Below are 24,642 nucleotides of genomic sequence, written 5' to 3' on the forward strand. Positions count from 1 at the left end.
ACGTGATATGCATGATTTATAAGCCTATATTGAATAAATGACACAGAGTACCGGTAATTATCATTCAATTCCCATGTGTAAATTTGGGATCGGAAAGCCATATAATTATATCCCTTAATTAGTTTAACGGCAAATCCAATAAGAGGTGCATGTACGTGTGGTGTTACGTTTCAAGACTATGGCCCTATAATTATATTAAATCCCAAAACACACAATGTGATATCTAGATCATTAAAGGAGAGTATAATAATCATTAGATCAATCCAGGCATATAAAAATGAATGAATAATTCATTGGTCAATTAAGTCTCGAGTACATAGTACATTAATCTCGGGTAGTCCATTTCTCTTCCTCTCTTTGTTAGCGTCCCTGAATACTGTCTCGATACAGAATCTTAGGTGGCCGGGTATCCACAATACTGTCAGTTCAGAGCAGTGGGTGGTTAGATGTCTGGCAAGCGTCTTCATTCCATCTTCTGTTATTGAGTCATTACCCCAAATGTACAGTGTTTTAATCTTGCTGATCAGTCCAGTTGATAGCTCCTCGATACTCTGATCAGTCAGTTTACAGGAATTCAAGTGCAATATTCTCAGAGTCTTATTGACTGCAAGTCCAGCAGCAATGTGACGACAGCTAGTCACTGTGTTACCATACAAATAAAGATGTTCGATGGAATTGTTTGTATTCAGAAGTTGATAGAGGGCAGCTCCATTGTCGTCTGATATTGTTAGTGAGCAGATGCCCAGGTCCAGGCTCTTTATTGATGTGTTAGTTGACAAGGCCTCACAGAGATTCTTCAGCTCAGTGTTACCAATAACATTGTATGACAAATCGAGGCTTTCAAGAATAGTGTTTGTGTTTAGTAGACGAGGGATTGCTCCGTGATCGTCGAGAGATAGTGAGCAGTTGGAGAGATCAAGACCCTTTAATGATGTGTTAGTTGACAAGGCCTCACAGAGTGTGCTAAGTCCACTGCTGCCAATGGGATTATGAGACAAATTCAATTCAGATATTGAACTAGTGTTCTCGATAATCTCAGCAATGTGGTGTATCCCTTCTTCTTGAAAATCATTTTTAGAAAGATTAAGACTAATCTGGGAGTGAGAGTGTGAACACTTGGAAAGTCCTCGAGCCAGAAATTTGCAGCCTTGGTCACCAATAGAGCAACTGTGGAGGCTAAGTGTGAATCCATTACTGGTGTTGGAACAAGCTGATGCGAAATATCCAACAGAGAGGCAGTCAATAGGATTCATTGTAGTGTTATCAAGATCTATATTGTGATTAAGAAGATTAGCCACAAACACACACAGTTGCAAGTCTTCAGCTTCGTACAAACAATTGATGAGGGACAACAAAAGAGGCTTCGGCTCACCATACCACACAGCCTTCTCTTTCTCAGTTTTGACAATCTTTCTGACCAGATCAAAAACAGTGGCTGGAACTGGACACAAGAATCGAGGTAGCAAGCTGAGGATTGGTCTACTAGTACTCAGTTTGGTAATACCAGCATAAAACTGGAAGACTGCACTGAATCGAGGATTCCCAAACAGCTTCTGGAAGACAGAAATTTGTGTTTTGGAAGACATGAGAGAGATGTGGATTGCTGCTAGTAGCTCTTGAATAGACAGGTGGAGAAAGCAGTAGTAAACCAGATGACCATCGCTAATGATACTGGGAACAGTTTGTAATAATCCAATGTTTGAAATCTCCTTCGTAATGTGAAGAGCGGCTAAATCACTGTCAGAAAATGTCCCTTTGTTTTTTTCAATCCCATGATATGCAAGTTGACACATTTGTACAGTCTGCGTTCTGATTTCTGAGGGCATTGAGTCTGGGGATGTGATGTCTCCCACAGGAGTGGTCTTCCCCAACCTATCCTGGAGGTATCTCTTGAGAGAGTTCTGGACAACTGATGTAAATATCCCGTGGTTGGATGTGGGGAGTGAGTGGTTGTCAGAAAGGAAGCAATTAACGACAATGGAAGCATTGAGGGGGAGGTAGCAGCTACCTTCTACCATTGGGTTCTCTCGAATTCTCTCCAGTAGAGTCTGCACAGCTTGTGAGTCACCTTCCAGACACTCGGTGAAATATTGCTCTAGTTGATGTGGAGTGAACCCCAACACCTCCACCCTGGACGAGACTAGTGGGTGGAGCTCAGCCGAAGATGATGGTCGAGATGTTACAATCACAGCTGATTCGTGTAGCGGACTTTCTCGTGACATGTCTGGTCGGATTAGTTTGTTGATGATTGAGTCTCTAGGGAGGTAAGAAGGAAGCTCATCCCATCCGTCCAGCACCCACAGTACACCTTTGCCATACAGTGACATAATTGCAGTCTCTGTTTCATTAGCCATCGCTTTGTTTGTGCAGGGAAGTATGTCAGAAATTGTACTGGCGTCTCTAACAAGTGGATCTCTCAGTCTCACGAGGATTGCAATATCAAACTCTTGAAACAGTTTCCCCTTTGCCCACTCCTGACAGATGTGTAGAGCAAGGGTGCTCTTGCCAGAGCCGGGAGCTCCTTCAATCAACACAAAGTTTCTTCTTCTATCTCTAATCTCCGAGAATATGTTAATCAAGTTAACTGGAGTTTTTTGAAGTAAAATATCATCGATTTTTCCTGTGATTGATAGTCTAAAATATTCATCATCGATTCTTCCTCTCTGTATTTTCTCCTTCTGGATCATTGCCAGTTTGAACACTTTGTTTGTTGGGACGGGAGACCATTGTGTGGCTGATGTGGATATGTAGCGACTTTGTAGGTAGTCCCTGTACGAGGACAGCTTGTGGTTCAGCAGGACCCTCTCTCGGGAGGGGGGACACGAGGTGGAGCCTGGAGAGGAGTAAAAGTCATGGTATAGTATTCAGAATTAATGATGTTGTTATATGCATGTGTATTCAGAAGGAGTCCAGCAATCACATACATATACTGGTATGGTAATTACACTCTCACATTTGTCAGACAAGTACTTGCACACTTGAACAGCAACGTTTTCTTTGAGCAGGGAGAGTATGATGAGTAGCAGAGCTTGGAAAGTGGCGTCTAGTCCGTTGGTCAATATCCAGTATTTCAGAGCCAGCAACATTCCTGCCAGAGTGCCGTCTACATATGCTCTAGTCCTCACGTCAGTTTGTTCTCCAGGTAAGAGCTCTAGTTTTTCAAGATAGCCTTTGTGAACATTATCGAAACATGCTGCTAACTCGGGTAGATCTGGTTCCTTTATTACAGTATTGAGCTGCTCATCAGTTAGTTTCATTTCCGTCTTCAGATCATCAATTGTGAGCTCTGAGGGGATTCACAATAAATTATAATGCGTGGTCTACAGTTTGGTAGGCCTATAGCCTATAGTATAGGGGTTGGTGCTCGAGATATTTAACCTATTTACAAGCTTAAGTACGTTAAGCTATTCTTTTATGCTCAAGTTAACAGCCTATTAATCGCCTACAGGAAATTAATATCACACATTTTTCCTCCAAAGCATGCACTACATAGACCCCATGTACGTCATATCAAACTATAAATAATGGCCACATAACTCTAACCATAGATAAAAGAGACAAATGATAGGAAACACTTAGCGCCTCGAAAGTTTCCCCCGGGATTCATTCGAGGCCGCCTACTGTACATGGAAAAAATGGCCAAAAACACAAAAAAGAGACAAATGATTGTCTTACTGTCAGTGTGAGAACCCTGCTGCTAAACTTTTACTTCTGTTTAATACTTGAGGCTATATGACACACAGTACACTAATTATATAGGTTGTTCTAGCTGTATTATTGGTACAAGAAACATCCTAAGTAGTGAAAGCAATGTTTCTGTACCTCTAGCTACTTAGCAATCCCAAAAAAGTTTCTGTTATATCCAAATGATACCTAGTATAAAGGGACATTAAATTGAAGTGGTAGGGAGACTTGGAAAAGTCTGAATTTTTCAAAACAGCCATAGAGCGGTTGCATCGCGCGTCATCCACCCACGCACAAAAGTTTTTGGAGGACAACCTCCAAAAACACAGGTGTAAACAATGTAAAAGTACACGAAGAACTCGACACCATTTGGCACAGTAGAACTATGATCCAGGATAGAGAGTGCTCTAGTATTGTAACTGTAAGTCTACCTTAGCTTACAGAGAAGGCTGAGGTGAGAAACGTGCATGCATCATGATGTACAAACTATGGAAATCCATTGAAATTCACTAGCTTTTATTCTCACACATTTATATATATCTCAGTACAAAAATAAATTGTCAGGTTTTCCTTTGCTTGGTTCTTGACAGTGTACTAGCTGAACAAGCTGAGCTCTGTGTGAAGATGGTTACCATAATTATGTTCAAGTCAAGAGGATGTAGGAGTGCCCGATCATGCCAGGCATCGATCATTGCTGGCTGGGAGGATTGTGTGGGACACAATCACCACAATATTAAATTAATGTAAGTGCTCTTTGTGTACTATGCTGTAATTACAGTGCCAACTCTGACTGAATGCCATTATTTAAGTCCTCCAACGGTTGCTGTAATTAAAAGATGTGATGTCAGGCCCAAGGCAGTAGGTTTTTCTTTTATTATGTACATGCATTTGATTCGTACCGTAGAGCTGCTGTAAAATACAGAGACAAAAAATCAAACCGTATATACAGTATAGATCCACTGCATACTACTAAAAGATTGCACTCAACACTATAATATAACATTTTTGGGAAGTTTGTAAGCTGTAAACTACACTTAACTGCACACTCAGTTTGAGGTGGTAAATTCAAAAAAATAAGTGTAACAGTTTCCTTTGATAGAGTGGTGCGGGGGCCATTGTTTACCTGTTACACTTAGCTATACATGTATCTCAAGTATTATTCTATCTCAAGTACTTTTTTGTCTAAGTATATACACAGTTGAGTTCAAGTAGATGTGACCTTTGCTTGTTCATCATTCGTTCGTGGTTAATTCTAAAGTATTATTATGTCTGGCTAAATTATGTGTGTTGTGCAAGGCGCTGACTATGGTATTCAATAGAGGAGATAGGGCATGCACATGCAGGCATGTGCATGCCCTATCTCCTCTATTTATAGCTTAGGTTTGCAGGGGTGGCAAAATAACAGCTGAAAATTTTTACAAAAAAAGGTCAACTGTTATTTCATATCCGTGATCTCGTATAATTATACAGTATATACCTCCTTTGAGTGCTCATGATTACATAATTTCTCCCACACAGAGAATGATGGAGACAAGAGTCAAGATAAAATTGACATTGATGTCATGTGTCAGTACATGTATTAGTTATGTGCTCAGTGTACATACCTTTACCGACATCGTCTCTGGTCTCTGAAACATTAAATTATGGGTTGAGCAATTAATGAATGTTGGTTGACTCAAGATTGACAAAAAAAAGAGTAAATAACAACAAAAAAACACTGCATCTCTTATTAATTATTGAGCTTAGAAGATGACAGAAGCAAGCATCCAAATCTTTGTATATACCATATCATCGAGAGGAGCACACCCTGTTATGTGTTGTATGTGCATACATCAGAAGGTAATCCGAGTACAAAAGTACACTATATGCTCCCCTGCCATTTGATCATTTAGATGTACTGTGTATGTACTTCATATAAAGCTGCTGCTGACTAGATCTAAAAGGCAGCTAGCAGATTTTGCCAGATATAGACATTGATCTATTCATGCACTCCTGATCCATAATTTTAATATGATAATTTATAAGCATGAGAGCTTACATCAAACTCATTTCCTCTGCAGCAGTTCAGGTAGGGGTCCTTTGATCGTCTATAGCTATTAACGTTGCTTAATTCGCTTTCTCTGCTAAGAGAGCAAAGCTAAACTGAGAGTTCTGTGCAGCCTAGCCGCCATGTAAATTTTCGGGAGGTTGTCCTCCAAAAACTTTTTATGACGTAATGCGATGACGTCGATGCAACCGCTCTATAGAAGTAGTTTTCCTGGGGGTTTGGGAGCGAAACACGGGCTGTATCTTAGCTTAGATCATGTTTGTCATAAATACTGCAATCTGATTGGTTAGAGGAAATGTTCTATCCAATTTAGAAAATCATGTACTTCAATAGAAAATCATGTACTTCAATAGAAAATCATGTACTTCACTTAGAAAATCATGTAGCAAAGATTAGATAAGAACATTCAAATCTGATTGGCTAAATACTCATGGTTGCTATGATCTAAAATGCTTAGACACTGTTTAGGAAGTTTCCACATGATTTAGAAGTCCTCAGGGCTAGTAGAACCCTCACTGCGTTCGGGATACTACAACCAGCCCTTTGGGCTTCTAAATCATGTAGAAACTTCCTAAACAGTGTCTAACTATTATTCAGTGTATGTATTTTATACGCAGCTTATGGGATCACGTGATCCGTTTCCTATCCTTTTATCTATGCATCTAACCATAGATACATCTATGATCTAACTAAGAAAAGATCAAAATCAAGGTAGACTAATGGCATAATTATAATCATTCTCTCAGGGCATTACCTTGATTTTGATCTTTAGTGGCCATTTCAACAGTGAGGGTTTGACGCTAGGCAAGAAAAAAGTTTTCCATTCGATTCCAGATTGATGTTTATAATTAATAATTTTTGGAAACATCCACTTTGATCAAGTGAGTGGGTGTGTCCAATTTTGGAACATGTAAATCAACACCACTCAACAATTTACAAACTGAATGGCAGCTCTACAGTAGCACACTACACACTAACTTAAAGCAGTATTAACACTACAGTCTCTAGTCGTCTTTCTTAGACTCTTCAGACGTGAAGGATTCAACGGTATCCTTGGCTTTCTGAAGTGTGGCTAGGTCAACGTTTCCCACAGCATCCTTGGCAGCAGAAGCAACTGTAGAGGTGGAGTGAACAATGTAAAGGGACTGTTTTCATAATAATCGCATGTTGTCCTATTATTCACTGTGATGCGTACAGTGATTAATCGCGTATCAGTAATTGCACGTCGTCATTAAATGACGTGCAATTACTGCCTTGACGACCACATGTTCGAATAACGGCCGCGGCTAATTTTTTTTACTGAAACTGCAGCTAAAAATGTCCTTAAAACTGCATCACAAACGATTAACAATCAATAGCATGGCTACTTGTGCAATAAGGGATTAATAGCACTCATAACAAGTACTGGCAAGGTTAATAGCACTCGGCTACGCCTTGTGCAATTAGTATCCTTGCCATTGCTTGTTACTCGTGCTATTAATCCCATATTGCACTCTTAGCCATACTGTTGGTTATAATTACTTTAGATACAGTGACAGTGATTGTGCAAGAACAAAGTGATATCATTATTGTGGTAAAATAATTATTAATCTGAGAAATAAAATAACCATGCCAACAGACCACCCTGCTGTGAAGCATAGGAAGCTAGTTGACCTTTCAATACACACAGGAACTACTCGCAGCATAATAATACCTAAAACCCAGACAAATACAATGATACAGCGATACAGGCCTATGTTACAGGATACTTCCAACAAATGTCAATATTGAGGTTTCTACAGAAGCACTACTGTTACATTATTATACAGCACATCAATCCAAAGTACGTTGTGAAGCTTCTCCTAAACCAACAGTTACCCAACACCCCCCACACACAGCCCTAGAGTATGAGCCCTGAGGTGTTGCCTACCTGATTTGCCCGCATCCTTGGCAAGCTGTGTGGCAGAGTCAAAGGCTGCATCCAGTGTTTTCTCGTGTTTGACCACAAACGGCCTGATAATCTTCTGATAGATGAACATAGAGCCGTTGTTGGCAATGGGCATCATGCACCAGATCAGGAATCCACACTATAAAGGGGTAAGAGGGTCGGGACTACATTTACACCGGGAGTATATGGCAGCAACAACATTTTTTGGTGGAGCGTGTATACTACAGAGCCCTGGAGCTTGATAAATTGTGTGGAAACATGGGTCAAACATGAACAGTTTTGTATACAAATTAAGGATTGCGTAATCTAAGCTGTGTTTAATGGTTTAAGAACAGTTCCCAAAGGAATTGTACACACACACACACACACACACACACACACACACACACACACACACACACACACACGTAGTACACACCTTAGCCAGGAAGTAGAAAGGTAACCATGACAGGAACATGTCTGTAAAGTACTCGGCAATACCAAAGGCAGAGTACACCACCCAGTAGGTCAGCCATTGTGTGTCGTCATCCTTTTCAACAGAGTCAATAGCCTTGCATCTGCACACAGTCACATCACACAGTCACATCACAGTACACACACACAGTAAGGTTTAACACTAGCAAGCATAACACCAAAGCCACTACTGAAACCATTCCCTACGTATTTTAAGCAGGCAATCGCAGCTCTACACGACACTAAGGTATTACAAAGAGGAGGGGGGGGGTACACAATTTATACGTGAAGGCTGCACGTTTTCGTAACGTGAGTGATTGGGATACTCACGATTTGTAGGCAGGGTAGATGAACCCGAGTAGATTGACAATAAGTCCAGCACCGTATCCAATCACCAGGTACACGCACAGAAACAAAATCAAGCCTACAAAAACAATCAATTTCATGATTTTCTCCAAGGGTCATGCAGTCATAATAGGCAACGAAAGGTCAATCATACCCAATACATAGTCGTAATTGTACGACACACTTGCTACAATACACTAGGTCTGAGCATTTGTACAGTATATGTACCATAGAACATGTACTCTCTCTTGACTTTCGTAGTGCCCTCAATGGTACCCAGAATATCAGTGAAGGCATTCTTTTGGTGGAGAAATTTGTGCACCGTATCCTTCAGACCCTGAAACTTGTTGGCTGGGGGGGGAGAGCTACTAGAAGAAGACATCTTTGTAGAAAGCAGACTTGTACTTTCACACTGTGGAATCTTTGTGGAGAATGGCGGAGTACGGTGGTGATTTACGGATCGAAACGCTGTTTTCAGGATTATTGATTAGCACATTGGACCTTCCCATTAACGACTTTTTGCTAATACAAGGCCAAACAACACATTATTGGCATCTCACATTTCAAGTGTTCAATGTTCAAAGCAATTATAGATCCTACGCAACACAGATAATAATATTGTTCAAAAAGATTTGATGAGTAGCTACGTTTGTTCTTATGGAAGTAATAGTTAGCAACTTTAATTGTTGCAGCATTTTATTCTTCAGCGTAGTCAAAATCTCGACATGATCCCAGAACAAGAGGTGCAATGAGAGTCCACAAGTAGATAATGAAACAGAGCCAGGCTGAGGCTATCTTGACCCCAGTGGAGGCCCAAGTGTTTTGGAAATGTTCGGTGTCAGCATTGCCTGGGCTGTGTGTGTAGTTGTGTGTGTGGGGGGGGGGGGATCGAAGCATTAAATAACATTTTAGTAACTACCTGTATATGTACTGTTGTTTGTATCACGTAGTAGCATTAATAAATACGAGTACTACTACTTCATGAAGATGCATGCTTACAGTATTCAATATTTAATTAACAAACAAGCATTGTATTAAAACTACTGTATTACTAGAATGTTTTGCGAGTATCAAACATTATTATGCGAACTTTGTGAGAGTTGATCAATTAAAATCGCAAAACGTAGGTAAATACACACGATCCTTGCCAGAACGCACTAGTTATTGAAAAGAGTTATTTTCTACTGATTTGGCTCATTCGCAAAGGTTTTTCACCAGCAAAACATTCTAGTAATACAGTATAATGATAAATGTACCTATAATTGGTGTAACTAATGACAACAGACTTACTCTCCCCAGTTGGTCAACTGCATCATGAAGTAGAGCACGGCAAGCATCATCAAGAAATGAAAGAACGAGTAGCTGTACGTCACACGAGTCTTCTCATCGTTGACGCTCCTCAATCGAAGCTTCCCCTCCTTTTCGTCGTCATCCTCTGTTTCATCATCAGGTTCCTCATCTGGTGAGAGACAATCGCAGCAGACAAGTGAACCCTAGAGGACAGATTATTATAATTAAGACACTTACGTAGGTAAACATTTTCATCTCCAACGCCCAGTAGAGAGTGCTGTAGCACACAGAGATGGTAATGATCAGTTTTGAATGACAAGGTAGATTGCTTGGTAGGGTTGATCAAGACAATTTAAATTTAACAGCAATGAATGGTGAAGTGAACTCAAAGCTAAATGCACACTGTCAAACCTCGCTGTCATCCTTGGCCCCTCCTTTGAGTTTACGAAGCTGCTTCTGACTAGACAAGCTGAAACTGAAAGAACAAATAACAAGGTAATCAACGCTGAACAAGCAACAGCCACCTGTCACAATACAAGATGACTAAGATAGCACTCACCAGATATAGCCGACACTGATGAATAGTACAATTATGCCTACAATGGAGGCTGCCAGGGAACTAGGAGTACTGTGTTCCCCGTACAGAGCCAGATTGATGGTGCTGTTGTGCAGATGACAGTCGGCTTGGTCACCATAGGGCTCTGTGGCAACGGCCGACCATGTGAGGTACGTACAGTAAGCAGTCACCACTGAGGCTTGCAGGAGGCCAGACTTGGGCTGAACTGTGTGTGTGTGTGTGTGGGGGTGTATAAAACTATTACACACAAATTAAATCACGGTGGCTCTGGTATGTTTAGATCACATGATAATACGACACAAAAGGCATTAATTATAGAATATGGCATATTAATAGAGTTCATTAATTTTATTCACCTTTCTGCACCCACGGTAGGATGGCGACTATGGAGACAATCACAGAAAACACTAGAGTGCCACTGATGAACACCTTGTTCCATGTGCAGCTGGCAAGCTGTGGGGGGAACGAAAGATTGCTATAATATAATTATATTATACAAGTAAATCAGTCAAATGTAGTCACTCTGTAAGCAGGACATCTTCTACAGGTGCGTACAATCCAAGTTAATGGGTCCCAAAGTCTCTAAAGTATAATTATGTGTTTCAAACCACCTCTTTAATGGTCTACACTAATCCATACACATACACACACAAATGATGCTTGTAGTCAAGTTTTACACACACACACTCACCTCTGTGAAGAACACATAGAGTAGGATAATGGCAACAGCAGAACCAATGTAGAAGATGACGGAGAAGACCAGCATGAGAATGTACCACGCCTTGTTGTCATTCTCCTCAGCACGCTCAATCCTACACAACAACACATACAATCTATCGTACCAACAGTCTACACAATACCGCTACATGTACACGTTTTCAAATGCATGCATATTCTAAAACACGATGCACAGTTATAAGAGGTGCCATTTGTAAAAGAAGTGACAAAACCAATGCTTTGCTCACCAGTTTTCTGCCCAACTATGAGCAAAGTCCACGAGGATGACGACTTGAACCACAATGAAGATGATAGACGCAAACAGTCCAATACCCAAGCTCACTGCAGATACGAGAAAACACTTCATTAATCAGAACTGTGCACACGTACATGTACACATAAGTGACAGTTAATTAGGAAAGGAAGTATTAGACAAGCTGTCGAGCAAATTATGGTTCAAAACTTAATTGACACAACATGTAGAGGCACTCACCTTGCGAGAAGACAAAATTTGCTCCCTCAGGGATGAAGAAGAACCCTACCACTAGTCCGATGACCACCAGCCACTTGATGAGCCAGAACCTACACACAGTCACATGACACACAGTCACATGATAATGTGCTACAATAAACAACTGCCATAAGCAGAGCTAGGTCTAGTTCTGAATTAGGAACGATGAATCCAATTAAAGTAAACACAGATACCATGACTGTACTATTCCCAAATTTATGATGTGCATACACACAAAAGAGTAGGGTCTTATTAATAATAATTATAGCCATTAACTTCAAGCAGTTGTACTGTACATTAACAAACCCTACACTTGTAGCTGTGCAAATGATTATTAAGAGTTTGTACAAAAAGAACGGCACAAGTGGAAGTGCAACTACATTTAATGCACCCACTGGTACTCACCCATTCTGTATGTAAGAGCGAGGGTCCTTGCTGCTGCACACACAGATCATCATGAGCATGAGTATAAAGAAGAATGAGGCCACGGCCATGCATATACGGTAGACAGCAAGGTAGCCGACAAACTGGTCACATCTGACAAGGCTGTTTATGGGTATTGCAGGTACCAGCGGGTTCAGGACTGGTACTGTCACGTTTACACCTTTACAGAGTACTTCCTACGTACATGCAAATAACGATAAAATTTATAGAGAAATCAAATGATGTGTTTGTTTGAGAATGGTTTTATAAGCATACATAGCTAGATATGGGATATGCCACTTACAGTGTTTGCTAAGCCCGTTTGAACTGACGGTGCTAACATGATTGAAGAGACAACCAGTACACCAACAAGGAAGGTCATGTACAAGAGGCGAGTGACTACTGAGCTCTTGACTTTGCTCCCGCAACAGCATAGCCCACAAGCCGCTGGTCCGATACAGCAACACAAAATGTCCAGACACATGTTGAGTGGGTCTTAGGGCTTTACGTACTTACTTAGATAATTATAACTTCTTTTAATAGCTCAAGCTCTGAACTGTTCGCTCGACTGTTTGTTTGTTTGAGTTGATGGCGTCATCATCGGGTCACATGTTAGGATTTCAGTCCCACCTAGATACTAAGTATCTATGGTCCCACCCCCTCTGGCCGGCTTTGGCAGTTAATGGGTGGGTCCGGGTGGTCGTGTCAATTTACACTGTAAACAAAGAACATAGACAAAAAAGCGTACAAAGAAGTGGTTTAGTACCTAAAAGCCATTTATAAGTAATGCAGATTTAATTTCTGAAGTCTCAAGAACTTATCTATTGTGATGTATCACTATTTTGTCCAAGAATTGCTCTAAAATTAGTTAAGATGTTGAAACTATATGCTGTACTTGTGATTTGTACAATATTTGTACGTGTATCCTCAAAGGAGGAGGTCTACTCTAACAGTTGGGCTGTTGAAGTGAACGGAGGACACCATGTAGCCGATGCTACTGCTCGAAAGCATGGATTCACCAATAAAGGCCAGGTCTGTGACGACCAAGACTAGAGAAGTTGTGATTGATATGTGTGTGTATTATCGCACCCTTGTTGAAACAACACTGTAACCATATCTGTGACTAATACACATCTTCTCCATTAATAAAGTCACTGCATATCATAATCATCGCTACTACGTACATGTATTATAGTTAAATTGTACTTGTGCATGCACTAAAATTATAGTTGTTATACATTTTATAGGTTGGTAGTCTTGACGATGTGTACCACTTTGTGCATGAAAAGTCTCCAGCTCGAGAAAGAAGGAATATTGATATTCTGCATCCTAAACACAACCACCTAGCTGCTGAAGAACATGTGAGTATCCGTATACTACAATGTACATACATATAGAACCAGAACTAGACACTAGCATTACTGGAACTCCTATAGCCACATCGTACCAATGAACTTTTGGTTGTACACACATTGATAATGGTTTCTGGCTTACAAACTGTGGGAAAGGGGGTAGTTACTGCAGCTGTTCATGGTTATTTGAGTTATGTGTGCAATGTATGATTGTGTGTATGATGCCAAGTGCTAGCTTACATGTTTTCAAACATGGACATGCTCTGACACTTCCCCTCCTCTACTACCACAGGTCTCGTATGTAGAGCAGCAGGTTGTGAGGACCAGAGTGAAAAGATTTGTATACAGCACACCCACTGACGCCAACTGGCGCAATCAGTGGTACCTGGTGAGTCTACAAATACGGCTATGTATATGTCTATCAAGTTGTATAATTATACCACTGTATTTATGTTTGCTATAGTACTCAGCAGTAGTACTCAGTAGCACTATGTTTGGGAAGATTCTCCCTTTTCTGAGAACAGTGTGTACATATATAGAGAGGTGCATGTATAGTGAGGGTAGTTTGTTTCACAAACTTTACTTAGAAGTGAGAATGAGTTTTCATTTCATTGCATGTTGAAACATACCCCTCCTCTGTTGAGTCACATTTCTAAATGCAACTCCCTAGAATCCCCACTAGCCAACACTGCTATTGTTATGTGTTTTGGGGCTCTAGTAAGTGTAGGTTGTGTAGAAATAGCCACCCAGGAGTTAGTCACAATATCACCTAGCAACTAACGCAACAATGAACCATTGTGCATGCATATTATACATGCACTCTGTAAGATCTGGTTCGTCAGTGAATCAACTCCATTAGGGAAATATTGTTAGCACAAATAATATTTATTGTTGATTGTGTACAGCTACCTTCATCCATGCATTAAGTACACTTCCAGTAATTGCTGTGTTTGGCACATTGCAGCAGCTTTATGTCACCTGTGTGTGGATAGTCCCATGTTTGTTAACTGGTAGATCACCTTCTGTGTAATAATTATTATTGCATGTTCATCCAGGATAAGGAAATAGTAATCCAATGACTGTGTCTGCATAACCACCTAATGAGTATAACTGTCTGTATTGGTAACTTCCTGGGTAAATTTGTTGGGCTAGTATTTTTGCTGTTTTAAGCATGTGTTACGTTTCAGCTTCATTGTCACTTCTCCCCCCCTAGCATCGACCCAGTGGTCACGACATGAATATAGAGAGGACTTGGGAACAGGATATTATTGGACGAGGGTCAGTGGTCTCCATTCTGGACGATGGGTTTGAGCACTCTCACCCTGACCTCAAGGACATCTATGTAAGTATGTGGTGTGAGTGTGATGCAGCCAGCTAATACCATGTGCAGTATGAAGGCTTTGTTGCTTTCATGCATGTGGTTTTGTAATAATATTATTGTTATTAGCTGAAAGGCCACTAATGTTACAGCTAATTGAGATTGCACACAAGTGCAACTAACTTGCCAAGTTTATTCCACCATCCCCTCATTTCAGGACCCCATGGCAAGCTATGACTTCAACAGCCACGACAGTGACCCGTTCCCTCGCTATGATTACAGCAATGAGAACAAGCACGGGACTCGGTGTGCTGGAGAGGTGGCCGCTAACAGGGACGGCAAGTGTGGGGTGGGCGCGGCTTATGGGGCTAAGGTTGGAGGTCAGTCATCATCGTGCATGCATTTCGTTTCCATGTTTTGTCACATGTGATTAGTTTGTTGTCATACGTGTATTTTACTGATACTTTGGAAAGTTGTGCTATAATTATACAAGTACATTCTCCTAGGATTCACTTTCACTTTCACCCTCCCCCCTCATCCCAGGTATTCGTATGCTGGATGGTGACGTGACCGATGTAGTGGAGGCTAGCTCCCTCTCTCTCAATCCCCAGCATATCCAGATCTACAGCAGCAGCTGGGGCCCTAGCGACGATGGGGCGACCATTGATGGCCCAGGACCACTCGCAAGGAAAGCATTCATTGATGGAATACAAAAGGTACTATAAATATCACTTCAATGATGGTTTTTGTGCATGTACATGTACTGGCCGGTACTTTGAATCATGCACTAAAACATTGTAAATTACGAAGTGTACAATGCAATGACAGCTAGTAGGTACTTAGTACTTTATTACTGTATTAGGTACATGTACATTGTACACTAGTTACTCTATATAGTGGTGATATACAACTGTATTGTTACAGGGCCGAGGAGGTCTGGGCTCACTATTTGTGTGGGCAGCTGGCAATGGTGGTCGCTATGGAGACAGTTGTAACTGTGACGGGTATGCCGTGAGTCCTTACACCATATCAGTGGGTTCTGCCAGTCAGCGGGACAGCAAGCCGTGGTATCTGGAACAATGCTCCTCTACCATTGCATCCACCTACAGCAGTGGGGCCTCCGGAGAGCAGCAAATTGTGAGTGATCTTATTTGTTTGGCTGTACGTATGAAGCATGTGCAGTACACACACAGTATACATCAATGTACATGTAGGTACCACCCCCTACATGTACATATATATGTATAACAATGTCGTTTACTGCAGTACAAAGACATTTACCGTATATGCTCTGTCAGAGGCCGCTCTTGTATAAAGGCCACACTCAAATAGTAGCCTCCCTTGCTAGCAAAATAACATTTAGTAGCCACTCTCAAATAGTAGCCTCAGTGAACTTTGACTCTAGCATTTTTGCTCGTGGCAGCCAAAAATATTCTAGCAGCTAGCTACATGTACGTAGCTACTAGGTACATGTAGTCTAAGAAGCTTGTTAGTGCTTCACAAAGACTTTCTCATGGCAGAGTTCAAGTTTATGCAGGTGAAAAGAACTTCTTTTGAGTTGTTGAATTAGCTGGAGCTAATAACGCTGCTCTTAAACAGTGGCCTCCTCTTCCAGCAAAATGAAACATTTAGTAGCTGCGGCTTCTGATCAAGCATATACGGTACATGTACTACATGTACGTACTAGTCAGTATTATTGTTACAATAGTACATGTACAAGTTATGTAGCTCTAGCTGCAGCACTTTCTACATATGTATATGGTCAGGTGTAGTTTATTGTACGTTTGCATATTTTTTATACATAATTATGCTTTTTGTTGATTTTCACACGTTTCTTTACCCTGTACAGGTGAGTACTGACCTCCATGGCAAGTGCACGGCCCACCACACTGGCACCAGTGCAGCTGCCCCACTTGCTGCAGGCATTCTAGCACTCGCCCTCGAGGCTAAGTGAGTATAAACGATGCACACACATAGCTACACTAGATATGCATTTATTTATGATTTGTGTTTTCTGTACATTTTGATGTGGCCATACATGTAACTTAATTTTAGAACGACCAATTTCTAAGTAAAACTTGCAGCTTACTCTTAGGAGCGTTGTCATACACATACAAATACAATAACGTAACAGTTGTACTGACCATTTATTTTGTTGTTAGAGTTAGTGTATATGTTTCACTGTGTCCCCCCCCCCCTGCAGTGGTAACCTGACGTGGAGGGACATGCAGTACCTGCTGGTGTACACCTCAAACCCACACTATCCCCACGACGACCACTGGATCACTAACGGAGTGGGCCTCAAAGTCAGCCATCTTTACGGATTTGGAATCATTGATGCTACAGCTCTCGTTAATCGAGCTAGGAACTGGCTAACTGTATCCCCTCGTCTGAACTGCACCATAGACCTCGCCAAAACTATTGCCACGGAGTCGACCTCTGTACCTAGTGCTCCACTGAAAGTAATGGGCAAATTTTCATCCGATTGTGCTGTATCATATATCGAACACGCCCAAGCGATTGTGACCCTCAAAATGGTGGCTGGTCAACGTAAAGACGTCAGTATTACCTTAACGTCACCACAAGGCACAAAGTCCATTTTACTGCCGTATAGAAGATCAGATCGACACACGGATGGAATTCACAATTGGCCCTTTATGACTTTGTTGACATGGGGGGAATCCCCTCAGGAGGGGGAGTGGTCTCTTGTGGTTAGCACACAGAACGGAGCCAAAGCTGAACTGTCCAGATTAGAACTTGTTGTACACGGAACGCATGAAACCCCAAGAGCTCTTCGCAATGTTCCGGCTGACTGTGACCCCCAGTGTAAAGGGGGATGCTCTGCTCCCGGACCAGAATTTTGTGACGATTGTAAGAATTTTCGAATGTTCTCAACGCTCAAATGTGTTGAAAAATGCCCAGTAGGAACGTTTCAGAATCACCACATGTGTATAAAGTGCCCCGAGCTATGCACAGAATGTACGGATCAGCATACTTGTGTGAGCTGTGTCGATGGTGCGATTCGATTGGACGATGGCTTGTGTGCCGAAGGGTGCCCCTCACTAACATATCTCGCTCAAGATCACACCTGCAAATCCTGTCACAGTTCCTGTCTCAGCTGCAATGGTCGTTCAGAGCATAACTGTACCGATTGCCCGGGGCAATTCTCTCTACAGGATGGACAGTGCGTCATTAGAAATCCAGAATCTTGCGAATTTAGACAATACTTTGATCACAGAGCTTTAGAATGTCGATTGTGCCATGCTTCATGTCAGAACTGTACCGGTAAAGAAAGTAATCAATGTACCCGTTGTCATAGTAATCACACCCTCGCTGACGACGGCCGCTGCTTGGAGAATCAACCCACTATCGAATGTGAGCACAGGGAGTATTTCGACCGAGAGGGTTTTCGGTGTAACCCCTGCCCCATCAAATGTGCTAGCTGCTCTTCAAACATGACCTGTACATTCTGTGAAGATCCCTTCTACCTGACAACCACCGGAATGTGTGTGGAGAAATGTCCAAATCGCACTGTCACCAACAACAAAACCCATACTTGTCTGGATACACACTGCACCGATAAATGTCTCACTTGTTTCGGAGCGTCTGCTGACAGCTGTACAAAATGTGAAGACGGAACTTTCTTGTTTGGTTTGTCCTGTGTTACCGAGTGCGCTGAGCACACCTTTGTTACCTCCGATAACACTTCTTGTCAACATTGTAACGAGTCATGTGCCTCGTGTAATGGACCCTCGATCAGTGACTGTCTCTCATGCCCAAAGGGGAAGTTTCTTGTCCAAAATAATTGTTTATCCGTTTGCCCTGAAGGAAGTTTTGCGTCTGATGATACATGTGCTCCCTGTCTTACCAACTGTGCTCAATGCTCATCTGCTACTAGCTGTCAATTGTGCAAAGATGGATTGTTGCTGATGGCTTCAGATAACTCATGCGTGGAGGAATGCCCAGAGGGCTTTGTCAAACAGCCAGCCAGCAAATCCTGTAAATCGTGTGGACCGCACTGTATCGATTGCTCAGATCCGACCACCTGTCACAAATGCGAGGAAAACTTTGTCTACTATGCTCCTAACCGATTGTGTCAATCTCACTGTCCCGATGGCTACTACCTCAACCCTAACAAGAGAAGCTGTCTCGAGTGTAAGCCCCCGTGCAGCACCTGTGTGGGCTCGGCTAACCAATGCCTTACCTGTGGTAGCAACATGGTATTTGACAAAACTTTGAACAAATGTCGTTCCTGTTGTAACTCTGATCGGGCGGTTGGCGTGCCGTGCTGTGATTGCGATGCTTCGTCCACCGAGTGTGTGAATAAAAACAGTCCGGACGTGCAAGAGCCTCTTGTTGAGAGTAATGGTACACACTTCATTCTTGTCGGCCTGGGGGTGATGATGGTGGTTACCCTGGTGATTATTTCGGCATTATTGGTAGTATATGTACTACACAGACGTAGTCGGAAGTATCGAAAGCTGAATGAGAAGGATCTTTTGAAGATTGAAGATGACAGTGGATCAGATATGGAGATTTTCATACAGAAGACAAAGAAAGGATACACAAGTTTAGACACTATTGATCATGACACTATTGGTCAGGATGCTATTTGATCAGTACATACTGCATAACATCCTGATGTCAATAATTATATAAGTTAATTATCTTATTTTTATAATTACCAAGCTATTGTATTGTCTAGCGATAAAAATAATTTATTTGTTCACAGAAAATGAAGATTTTGCAAAAATGCAATGAATTGCTGTGATGGCGATCTTTACCCATCAACCTGGTCTTTATTAGGAAACAATTAATTAAGGTATCAAATTTTCAAATTCCCAGCTTAATTGGTGCATGAACAGAATATAAAAATGAAACTACCGGTAGAGACGTACACAATAAATCACACACACACGCACTATATCGATTCTATTATTGATAAAGTCTGTGGCTAGTGTAGAGAGGGCAGTTCCATATCATAAGCATTCTGCGGTGAGGCGAGACTGTCCATTGCCCCAGGGATGGGTACAGGGGAGGTCACACTGTGGGGGGGGGGGAGGAAAGAGTAATTACCAATAAATTATCTACAGTTTTAATAATTCGAATGCGGCCGTTATTTTTTACTCACTTGACGACGTACGTGCAAAGATTAATTGCTGTACGAATTCTAATATCACACCATACGAGCGATGTACATTCAGTACAGTTATGTCATAATTATTATACTTTACTGTTCTAGTGCTGTACCTTGTGTTGAGGATTTCCGCGAGATCAGAGAACACAATACTGTCATCCTATATATACACAAATAAACAACAAAAAGTAATCGACTCTGCATATGTACATACCGGTACATGCATGTTTGATGTTAGTTACAATAATGCCCCACACACACACGTACCCCTCTAGAACACTTACCCCTCTAGAAGACTGTTCCACCCCATGCCCCCCCCCTCCTACACACACTTACCCCTCTAGAAGACTGTCCCACCATGCCCTCCCTCCCACACACACTTACCCCTCTAGAAGACTGTCCCACCATGGCCTCAAAGCTCACATCAGGCTTGGCCACATCTTTACCCGCAGTCAAATGAAACACTATATCCGTTGACTGCTCCCCCTGCCCGCCTGTCACGCCACCCTCCTCGCCAGAGATGGCTATCTCCACTTTCTCCTTGAGATTGTTGAAGCTGATCTGGTCGACGTTGAGTGGAGATTCAGGGCCGTAGTCGAGGGAGACAGAGAAGTGATTGGACAGTTCAGGAAGACTATCACGTCCCAGTTTACCTGAAGGGGATGATAATAAACACCGCATACATGTACATGTAGAGTGCACAGTATGTCGAGATTGGTTCGTACACGTATGACAGTCCTCGAGACTTACCTGACGAGGGCGGTGGAGACGTTCTCTTGGCGTCTACTTCAGTTAGGTTGAACAACAAAGTCTCATCGTCAGCCACAGCCGACAGGACCTCCTCATCTGAGACCACACCCCCTGTATCACGCCCACCATCCATTTCGTCTGCAGTCACAAACACAGCCTCAGGAAGCAACTTCGGAGCTGTCTCCCTCCTCTTAGCAATCACTCCATCGATGTGTGTTTTGAGTACCTCATTTCGACTAATCTTGGACGCTAGATGCAGCACACCCGCCACTGTAGCATGTAACACCACTCTGTGATGTGCCTCAAGACCTTTCTCCTTCACAGCAAGCTCTTGCAGCTGGTGTAGGAAGACCAGTATATCCGAGAGCCCTTGATAAGAGAATTCCAGTGTCAGGAGAAATACAAGTTGGTAGAAAGCGAGTGTGTTAGCAGGGCTAGTGCAGAGAGCTTTGGCCAGTTCCAGGAGATTAGTGAAGAGAGAGTTGACTGTTTTAGAGAGGAATCCTTTCGAAACCACACCCAGTGAGAGCCCGACAGCCTCCAGACTCACCCAATCACTGCACAAGGGGAGGGTATAAATACACGTACATGTAGCTGTAAGCACTGCACATGATTGTATACATAGTGAAAGTTACGACAAAAGCTCATATGGACCTGTGTAATTGACAAATAAAATCTAGCACGCCTCAAATGCACACTGAACATAGCAAGGTGCACACACACACACACACACACACACACACACACACACACACACACACACACATCCACGAACGTGTTGAGAGGAATCTTGTCCTTGTTGGCATGGTGATCTACGAGACGATGCCAGAGTAGGGCCACATCCAGCTGTGTGCTGGGCTCTCGTATGAGGAGCAATTGAACGAGGGAGGCGAACAGTTGCCCTGGGAACGCCGTCTCCAGCACTGATGCGTGACAGGTGTCAGCCACCGCCCTCAAACACTTGACCAGGGAGGTAGTCAACATGGGGCTGCATAATAAAGGGAAGAGGGAAGCTTAAACACTTAGTAATGCACGCAGTCTATTGTGCATGGTCACATAATTATAAGCAGATCATCCTCTATAATGCAGTCTACTCAAAGGTTACTGCTATAAACAGGATTCACGAAGGCACCAGAATCAGAGAACACGTACATGTACAAACAGTGTTTATGACAGGAAACTAAACACATACATGTACACAAATAGCTAAATGAAGCAAGAGCTTTATAATATCATTCTCACCTGTTTTGAGTGTCCTGAGGTGCCAGAGGATGTACAGACAGTCCAGTGGTGGCTCCGCTATCAAGACCCCCTGAGGCCACGGGTACATAAGAGTTGATGAGCCCCAGTATATCTGGCTTGTGATAGTCAGGAAGGACTCCTGCAAACTCCCCCACAGTGATAGTGATGGATTGCTGAAAGGTCAGAGAGGACGTGAGGTCGGAGGGGCCTTCTGAAACAGTTTCTATGGAGATACGGAGGTGGCGGACCAGTGTACGGAATATATCCAGTACAGACGGACCTGCATGAGTGGACACAAACTAAGTAATGTAAATACATGTATGCAGATTTAAAGCGTGGAATTAAACCGTGTCAAAATTAACATACATGTACAGTCATGCAGAAACTTTAATAACAGCTATGAAAGCGTCTGCGTATGAAGAATATATGCGTATAGCCTTCTTTAGAAAATGGCCCAAAAATAGTGTTGAAACCATACAAGTACTTTACCATGGAGACTCACCAAGAGAGCTGTCTGCTGCCACGGCAACACACTTAGAGAGTGTGCCGAGGATCCCTTGTTTGGTCTCCCAGGACTCCTTCACCTTGGCATCCAGGTGGTCCACCAGCGACTGGACGGCCTTGTACCGATCCTGTCTCTGTGGGGTACATGTACAGTGGATAATGTACACTGGGGGGCTGTGGGGGTACGTGTACACTGGGGGGCTGTGAGGGTACGTGTTAGATACTGTACACTGGGGGGCTGTGGGGGTACGTGTTAGATACTGTACACTGGGGGCTGTGGGGGATAAGATAATGTACACTGGGGGCTGTGGGGGTACGTGTTAGATACTGTACCCTGGGGGGCTGTGGGGGATAAGATAATGTACACTGGGGGGCTGTGGGGGTACGTGTTAGATACTGTACACTGGGGGCTGTGGGGGGATGAGATAATGTACACTGGGGGGCTATGGGGGTACGTGTTAGATACTGTACACTGGGGGGCTGTGGGGGTACGTGTTAGATACTGTACACTGGGGGCTGTGGGGGGATAAGATAATGTACACTGGGGGGCTATGGGGGTACGTGTTAGATACTGTACACTGGGGGGCTGTGGGGGTACGTGTTAGATACTGTACACTGGGGGCTGTGGGGGGATAAGATAATGTACACTGGGGGGCTGTGGGGGGATAAGATAATGTACACTGGGGGCTGTGGGGGTACGAGTTAAATACTGTACACTGGGGGCTGTGGGGGATAAGATAATGTACACTGGGGGCTGAGGGGGGATAAGATAATGTACACTGGGGGCTGAGGGGGGATAAGATAATGTACACTGGGGGCTGTGGGGGGATAAGATAATGTACACTGGGGGGGCTGTGGGGGGATAAGATAATGTACACTGGGGGGTACATGTCTACACTGTAAGTGGACACTGGAGGGAACAATTGAAATGCTTGAATAAACAATCCTCTTCAGAAAGTGACGGAGTATGTTGGACCTGAAAGCTATCAATGCTACACAACAGAATAAAGCAGAGAGCAACAGAATACTGTTGACAGTCCGTTATGGACAGTCAAGTCAGAATTTACAGTCAATCGTATGACCATAAGTATTTTTATCAAGCTATGATGCACTATACACTATGGTGAGAACACTTGGCCACCAGTGCATGTATATACGTGTACCTGCATGGCTTCCACAACGATGACGTACACACCAGCTGTGAATTCCTTGTCCGATATCCATAGTTTGTTTAGGTCAAAGTGTCTACAAGGGAAGCAATGGAGTGTTACTATATACACAGGAAATGAGACAATGGTTGTCATGGTCTAGACCTGCTGAGACAACATTGCACAATAGGTCAGAGCACTTTACTAACATCAAGAGTTCATTAAGAATCCTAATGAACTCCTGCTGAAAAATGTAGTTCCATTTAAGTTACACCTATTAGGGAAACCACCTTGCCTACAAGTACAGTGTTGTAACACCTACGTACGTACACTGTATACATATACATTAGGGAAACCACCTTGCCTACAAGTAGCACCGACGCACACGAGGCATTGACTGACTTACTGCAGTATTGGCTTGAGGACACTGTCGATGTGAGAGAGTCCGGCAAAAGTGATGAGCTCAGTGAGACTATCCTGAGAGTACCCTCCCAGACTGTCTCCCTCCTCCACAACAGGCTGGATCTCACCAGACTCTCTGTCAGAGTGGGAGGGGGGTTACTATGGGCACACACTGTATAATTATCTAAGGCCATCAATAGGTAAGTTTGATACAGACTGAGGCTATCAACATTTACTCATTGAAGTATGTGTATTAGCCAGTGCTCCAGAAGTAGAACTGAAGCAAATTGTAGTGACTTTCCTAGACAGTATACCTTGACTGGGCGACACTGTGACTGTGCATATTGAAGAGGAATGGCGGCACTATCTTGTTCATGTGATCAAGGTCCCAAATGTTCATCTGGAGGTTGTCTTGCCGACCAATCTTCTTTATCACTCCCCTCAGCCCTTGCAACCCAGCCATCCTCGTCCTGTGTGAGGTGTAGTGGGGAGGGGTGGAGTTGGTGATGAAAGCAATTCAATGTGATCACAAGTTATGCACGTGGCAGAGCACCCTAAGGGCGGTATAGTTCAAATATGACACCTAACACTTCGACCTGTGGCCACACAAACTAATTTCAAAACAGTAAATGTGCACATACTCGTGATATTTGTCGGCGTCGTCGACATTCTTGGTGAGGCTAAGAGAGGCAAAGCGGTGGATGAGGAAGTCGTACTGTCTGTGGTAGGGGGTGTTCCCTTCCTCTCGCTCGGCAAACTTCACAAACTGTGTGTGTGGAGGAAGGGTCGTCAATGTGTTGTATACACAATACACT

General features: G+C 42.8%; 6 protein-coding genes and 1 long non-coding RNA gene across 8 annotated transcripts; 2 read left to right on the forward strand and 5 right to left on the reverse strand.

Moving 5' to 3' along the window:
* Window positions 1-242: 242 nt before the first annotated feature.
* LOC135339121 (NACHT, LRR and PYD domains-containing protein 12-like) lies at window positions 243-6,613 on the reverse strand. The gene is made up of 3 exons (XM_064535252.1): window positions 6,486-6,613; window positions 2,954-3,286; window positions 243-2,833 (listed from the first exon to the last, which is right to left on the reverse strand). Exons 1-3 carry the CDS (start codon window positions 6,508-6,510, stop codon window positions 291-293), a joined length of 2,901 nt encoding a protein of 966 aa, XP_064391322.1. The 5' UTR covers window positions 6,511-6,613; the 3' UTR covers window positions 243-290.
* LOC135339131 (uncharacterized) lies at window positions 3,261-5,463 on the forward strand. The gene is made up of 3 exons (XR_010395847.1): window positions 3,261-4,138; window positions 4,275-4,427; window positions 5,203-5,463. It is a non-coding gene; the product is annotated as an uncharacterized LOC135339131 (long non-coding RNA).
* Window positions 6,567-8,949, reverse strand: LOC135339129 (receptor expression-enhancing protein 5-like). Its single transcript, XM_064535265.1, has 5 exons — window positions 8,685-8,949; window positions 8,442-8,535; window positions 8,077-8,215; window positions 7,641-7,797; window positions 6,567-6,845 (listed from the first exon to the last, which is right to left on the reverse strand). The coding sequence occupies exons 1-5, from the start codon at window positions 8,836-8,838 to the stop codon at window positions 6,736-6,738; spliced, it is 654 nt and encodes a 217-aa protein (XP_064391335.1). The 5' UTR covers window positions 8,839-8,949; the 3' UTR covers window positions 6,567-6,735.
* A 77-nt stretch (window positions 8,950-9,026) lies between these two features.
* On the reverse strand, window positions 9,027-12,578 carry LOC135339125 (probable serine incorporator). Of its 2 annotated transcripts, XM_064535258.1 has the most exons (11): window positions 12,279-12,578; window positions 11,957-12,171; window positions 11,534-11,622; window positions 11,289-11,382; window positions 11,015-11,135; window positions 10,680-10,776; window positions 10,306-10,528; window positions 10,158-10,221; window positions 9,984-10,023; window positions 9,747-9,915; window positions 9,027-9,309 (listed from the first exon to the last, which is right to left on the reverse strand). In XM_064535258.1, exons 1-11 carry the CDS (start codon window positions 12,456-12,458, stop codon window positions 9,153-9,155), a joined length of 1,449 nt encoding a protein of 482 aa, XP_064391328.1. In that variant the 5' UTR covers window positions 12,459-12,578; the 3' UTR covers window positions 9,027-9,152. The 2 variants fall into 2 exon arrangements, with proteins under 2 accessions (XP_064391328.1, XP_064391329.1); XM_064535259.1 differs by lacking the exon at window positions 9,984-10,023 and having other exon boundaries at window positions 9,747-9,949.
* Window positions 12,579-12,704: 126 nt separating this feature from the next.
* On the forward strand, window positions 12,705-19,406 carry LOC135339120 (furin-1-like). The gene is made up of 9 exons (XM_064535251.1): window positions 12,705-13,006; window positions 13,222-13,335; window positions 13,619-13,714; window positions 14,540-14,668; window positions 14,862-15,024; window positions 15,188-15,360; window positions 15,569-15,781; window positions 16,494-16,594; window positions 16,848-19,406. The coding sequence occupies exons 1-9, from the start codon at window positions 12,848-12,850 to the stop codon at window positions 19,258-19,260; spliced, it is 3,561 nt and encodes a 1,186-aa protein (XP_064391321.1). The 5' UTR covers window positions 12,705-12,847; the 3' UTR covers window positions 19,261-19,406.
* A 63-nt stretch (window positions 19,407-19,469) lies between these two features.
* LOC135338947 (uncharacterized) lies at window positions 19,470-21,515 on the reverse strand. Its single transcript, XM_064535042.1, has 5 exons — window positions 21,293-21,515; window positions 20,532-21,134; window positions 20,166-20,434; window positions 19,895-19,941; window positions 19,470-19,689 (listed from the first exon to the last, which is right to left on the reverse strand). The coding sequence occupies exons 1-5, from the start codon at window positions 21,513-21,515 to the stop codon at window positions 19,599-19,601; spliced, it is 1,233 nt and encodes a 410-aa protein (XP_064391112.1). The 3' UTR covers window positions 19,470-19,598.
* Window positions 21,241-24,292, reverse strand: LOC135338948 (protein EFR3 homolog B-like). Its single transcript, XM_064535043.1, has 6 exons — window positions 24,142-24,292; window positions 23,832-23,963; window positions 23,441-23,522; window positions 22,611-22,619; window positions 22,276-22,411; window positions 21,241-22,053 (listed from the first exon to the last, which is right to left on the reverse strand). The coding sequence occupies exons 1-6, from the start codon at window positions 24,288-24,290 to the stop codon at window positions 21,770-21,772; spliced, it is 792 nt and encodes a 263-aa protein (XP_064391113.1). The 5' UTR covers window positions 24,291-24,292; the 3' UTR covers window positions 21,241-21,769.
* Between the last annotated feature and the right edge of the window lie 350 nt (window positions 24,293-24,642).

This window comes from Halichondria panicea, chromosome 7, assembly GCF_963675165.1.
Source record: "Halichondria panicea chromosome 7, odHalPani1.1, whole genome shotgun sequence".
NCBI classification, from domain to species: domain Eukaryota; kingdom Metazoa; phylum Porifera; class Demospongiae; order Suberitida; family Halichondriidae; genus Halichondria; species Halichondria panicea.

Excerpts from the sequence above, each read along its gene's own strand:
- LOC135338948 (XM_064535043.1), bottom strand. The coding sequence starts at position 24,290 with ATGGCTGGGTTGCAAGGGCTGAGGGGAGTGATAAAGAAGATTGGTCGG. Across the intron at positions 23,964-24,141 it reads CACAGTGTCGCCCAGTCAAG|AGAGTCTGGTGAGATCCAGC; the intron begins GTATACTGTCTA and ends CCACTCTGACAG. Across the intron at positions 22,054-22,275 it reads GGCAGCAGACAGCTCTCTTG|GTCCGTCTGTACTGGATATA; the intron begins GTGAGTCTCCAT and ends CCACTCATGCAG.
- LOC135339120 (XM_064535251.1), top strand. The coding sequence starts at position 12,848 with ATGTTGAAACTATATGCTGTACTTGTGATTTGTACAATATTTGTACGT. Across the intron at positions 15,361-15,568 it reads TCATTGATGGAATACAAAAG|GGCCGAGGAGGTCTGGGCTC; the intron begins GTACTATAAATA and ends GTATTGTTACAG. Across the intron at positions 15,782-16,493 it reads CCTCCGGAGAGCAGCAAATT|GTGAGTACTGACCTCCATGG; the intron begins GTGAGTGATCTT and ends TACCCTGTACAG.
- LOC135339121 (XM_064535252.1), bottom strand. The coding sequence starts at position 6,510 with ATGGCCACTAAAGATCAAAATCAAG. Across the intron at positions 3,287-6,485 it reads CACTAAAGATCAAAATCAAG|AGCTCACAATTGATGATCTG; the intron begins GTAATGCCCTGA and ends GAATCCCCTCAG. Across the intron at positions 2,834-2,953 it reads CAAGTACTTGTCTGACAAAT|GCTCCACCTCGTGTCCCCCC; the intron begins GTGAGAGTGTAA and ends ACTCCTCTCCAG.
- LOC135339129 (XM_064535265.1), bottom strand. The coding sequence starts at position 8,838 with ATGTCTTCTTCTAGTAGCTCTCCCCCCCCAGCCAACAAGTTTCAGGGT. Across the intron at positions 8,216-8,441 it reads ATCTACCCTGCCTACAAATC|ATGCAAGGCTATTGACTCTG; the intron begins GTGAGTATCCCA and ends GACTGTGTGCAG. Across the intron at positions 6,846-7,640 it reads CAAGGATGCGGGCAAATCAG|TTGCTTCTGCTGCCAAGGAT; the intron begins GTAGGCAACACC and ends CCACCTCTACAG.
- LOC135338947 (XM_064535042.1), bottom strand. The coding sequence starts at position 21,515 with ATGTTGACTACCTCCCTGGTCAAGTGTTTGAGGGCGGTGGCTGACACC. Across the intron at positions 21,135-21,292 it reads CAACACGTTCGTGGATGTGT|TGCTTACAGCTACATGTACG; the intron begins GTGTGTGTGTGT and ends AATCATGTGCAG. Across the intron at positions 19,690-19,894 it reads GCGGAAATCCTCAACACAAG|TGTGACCTCCCCTGTACCCA; the intron begins GTACAGCACTAG and ends CCCCCCCCACAG.
- LOC135339125 (XM_064535258.1), bottom strand. The coding sequence starts at position 12,458 with ATGTGTCTGGACATTTTGTGTTGCTGTATCGGACCAGCGGCTTGTGGG. Across the intron at positions 10,222-10,305 it reads ATCAGTGTCGGCTATATCTG|TTTCAGCTTGTCTAGTCAGA; the intron begins GTGAGTGCTATC and ends TTGTTCTTTCAG. Across the intron at positions 9,310-9,746 it reads CAGTTGACCAACTGGGGAGA|CCCAGGCAATGCTGACACCG; the intron begins GTAAGTCTGTTG and ends CTACACACACAG.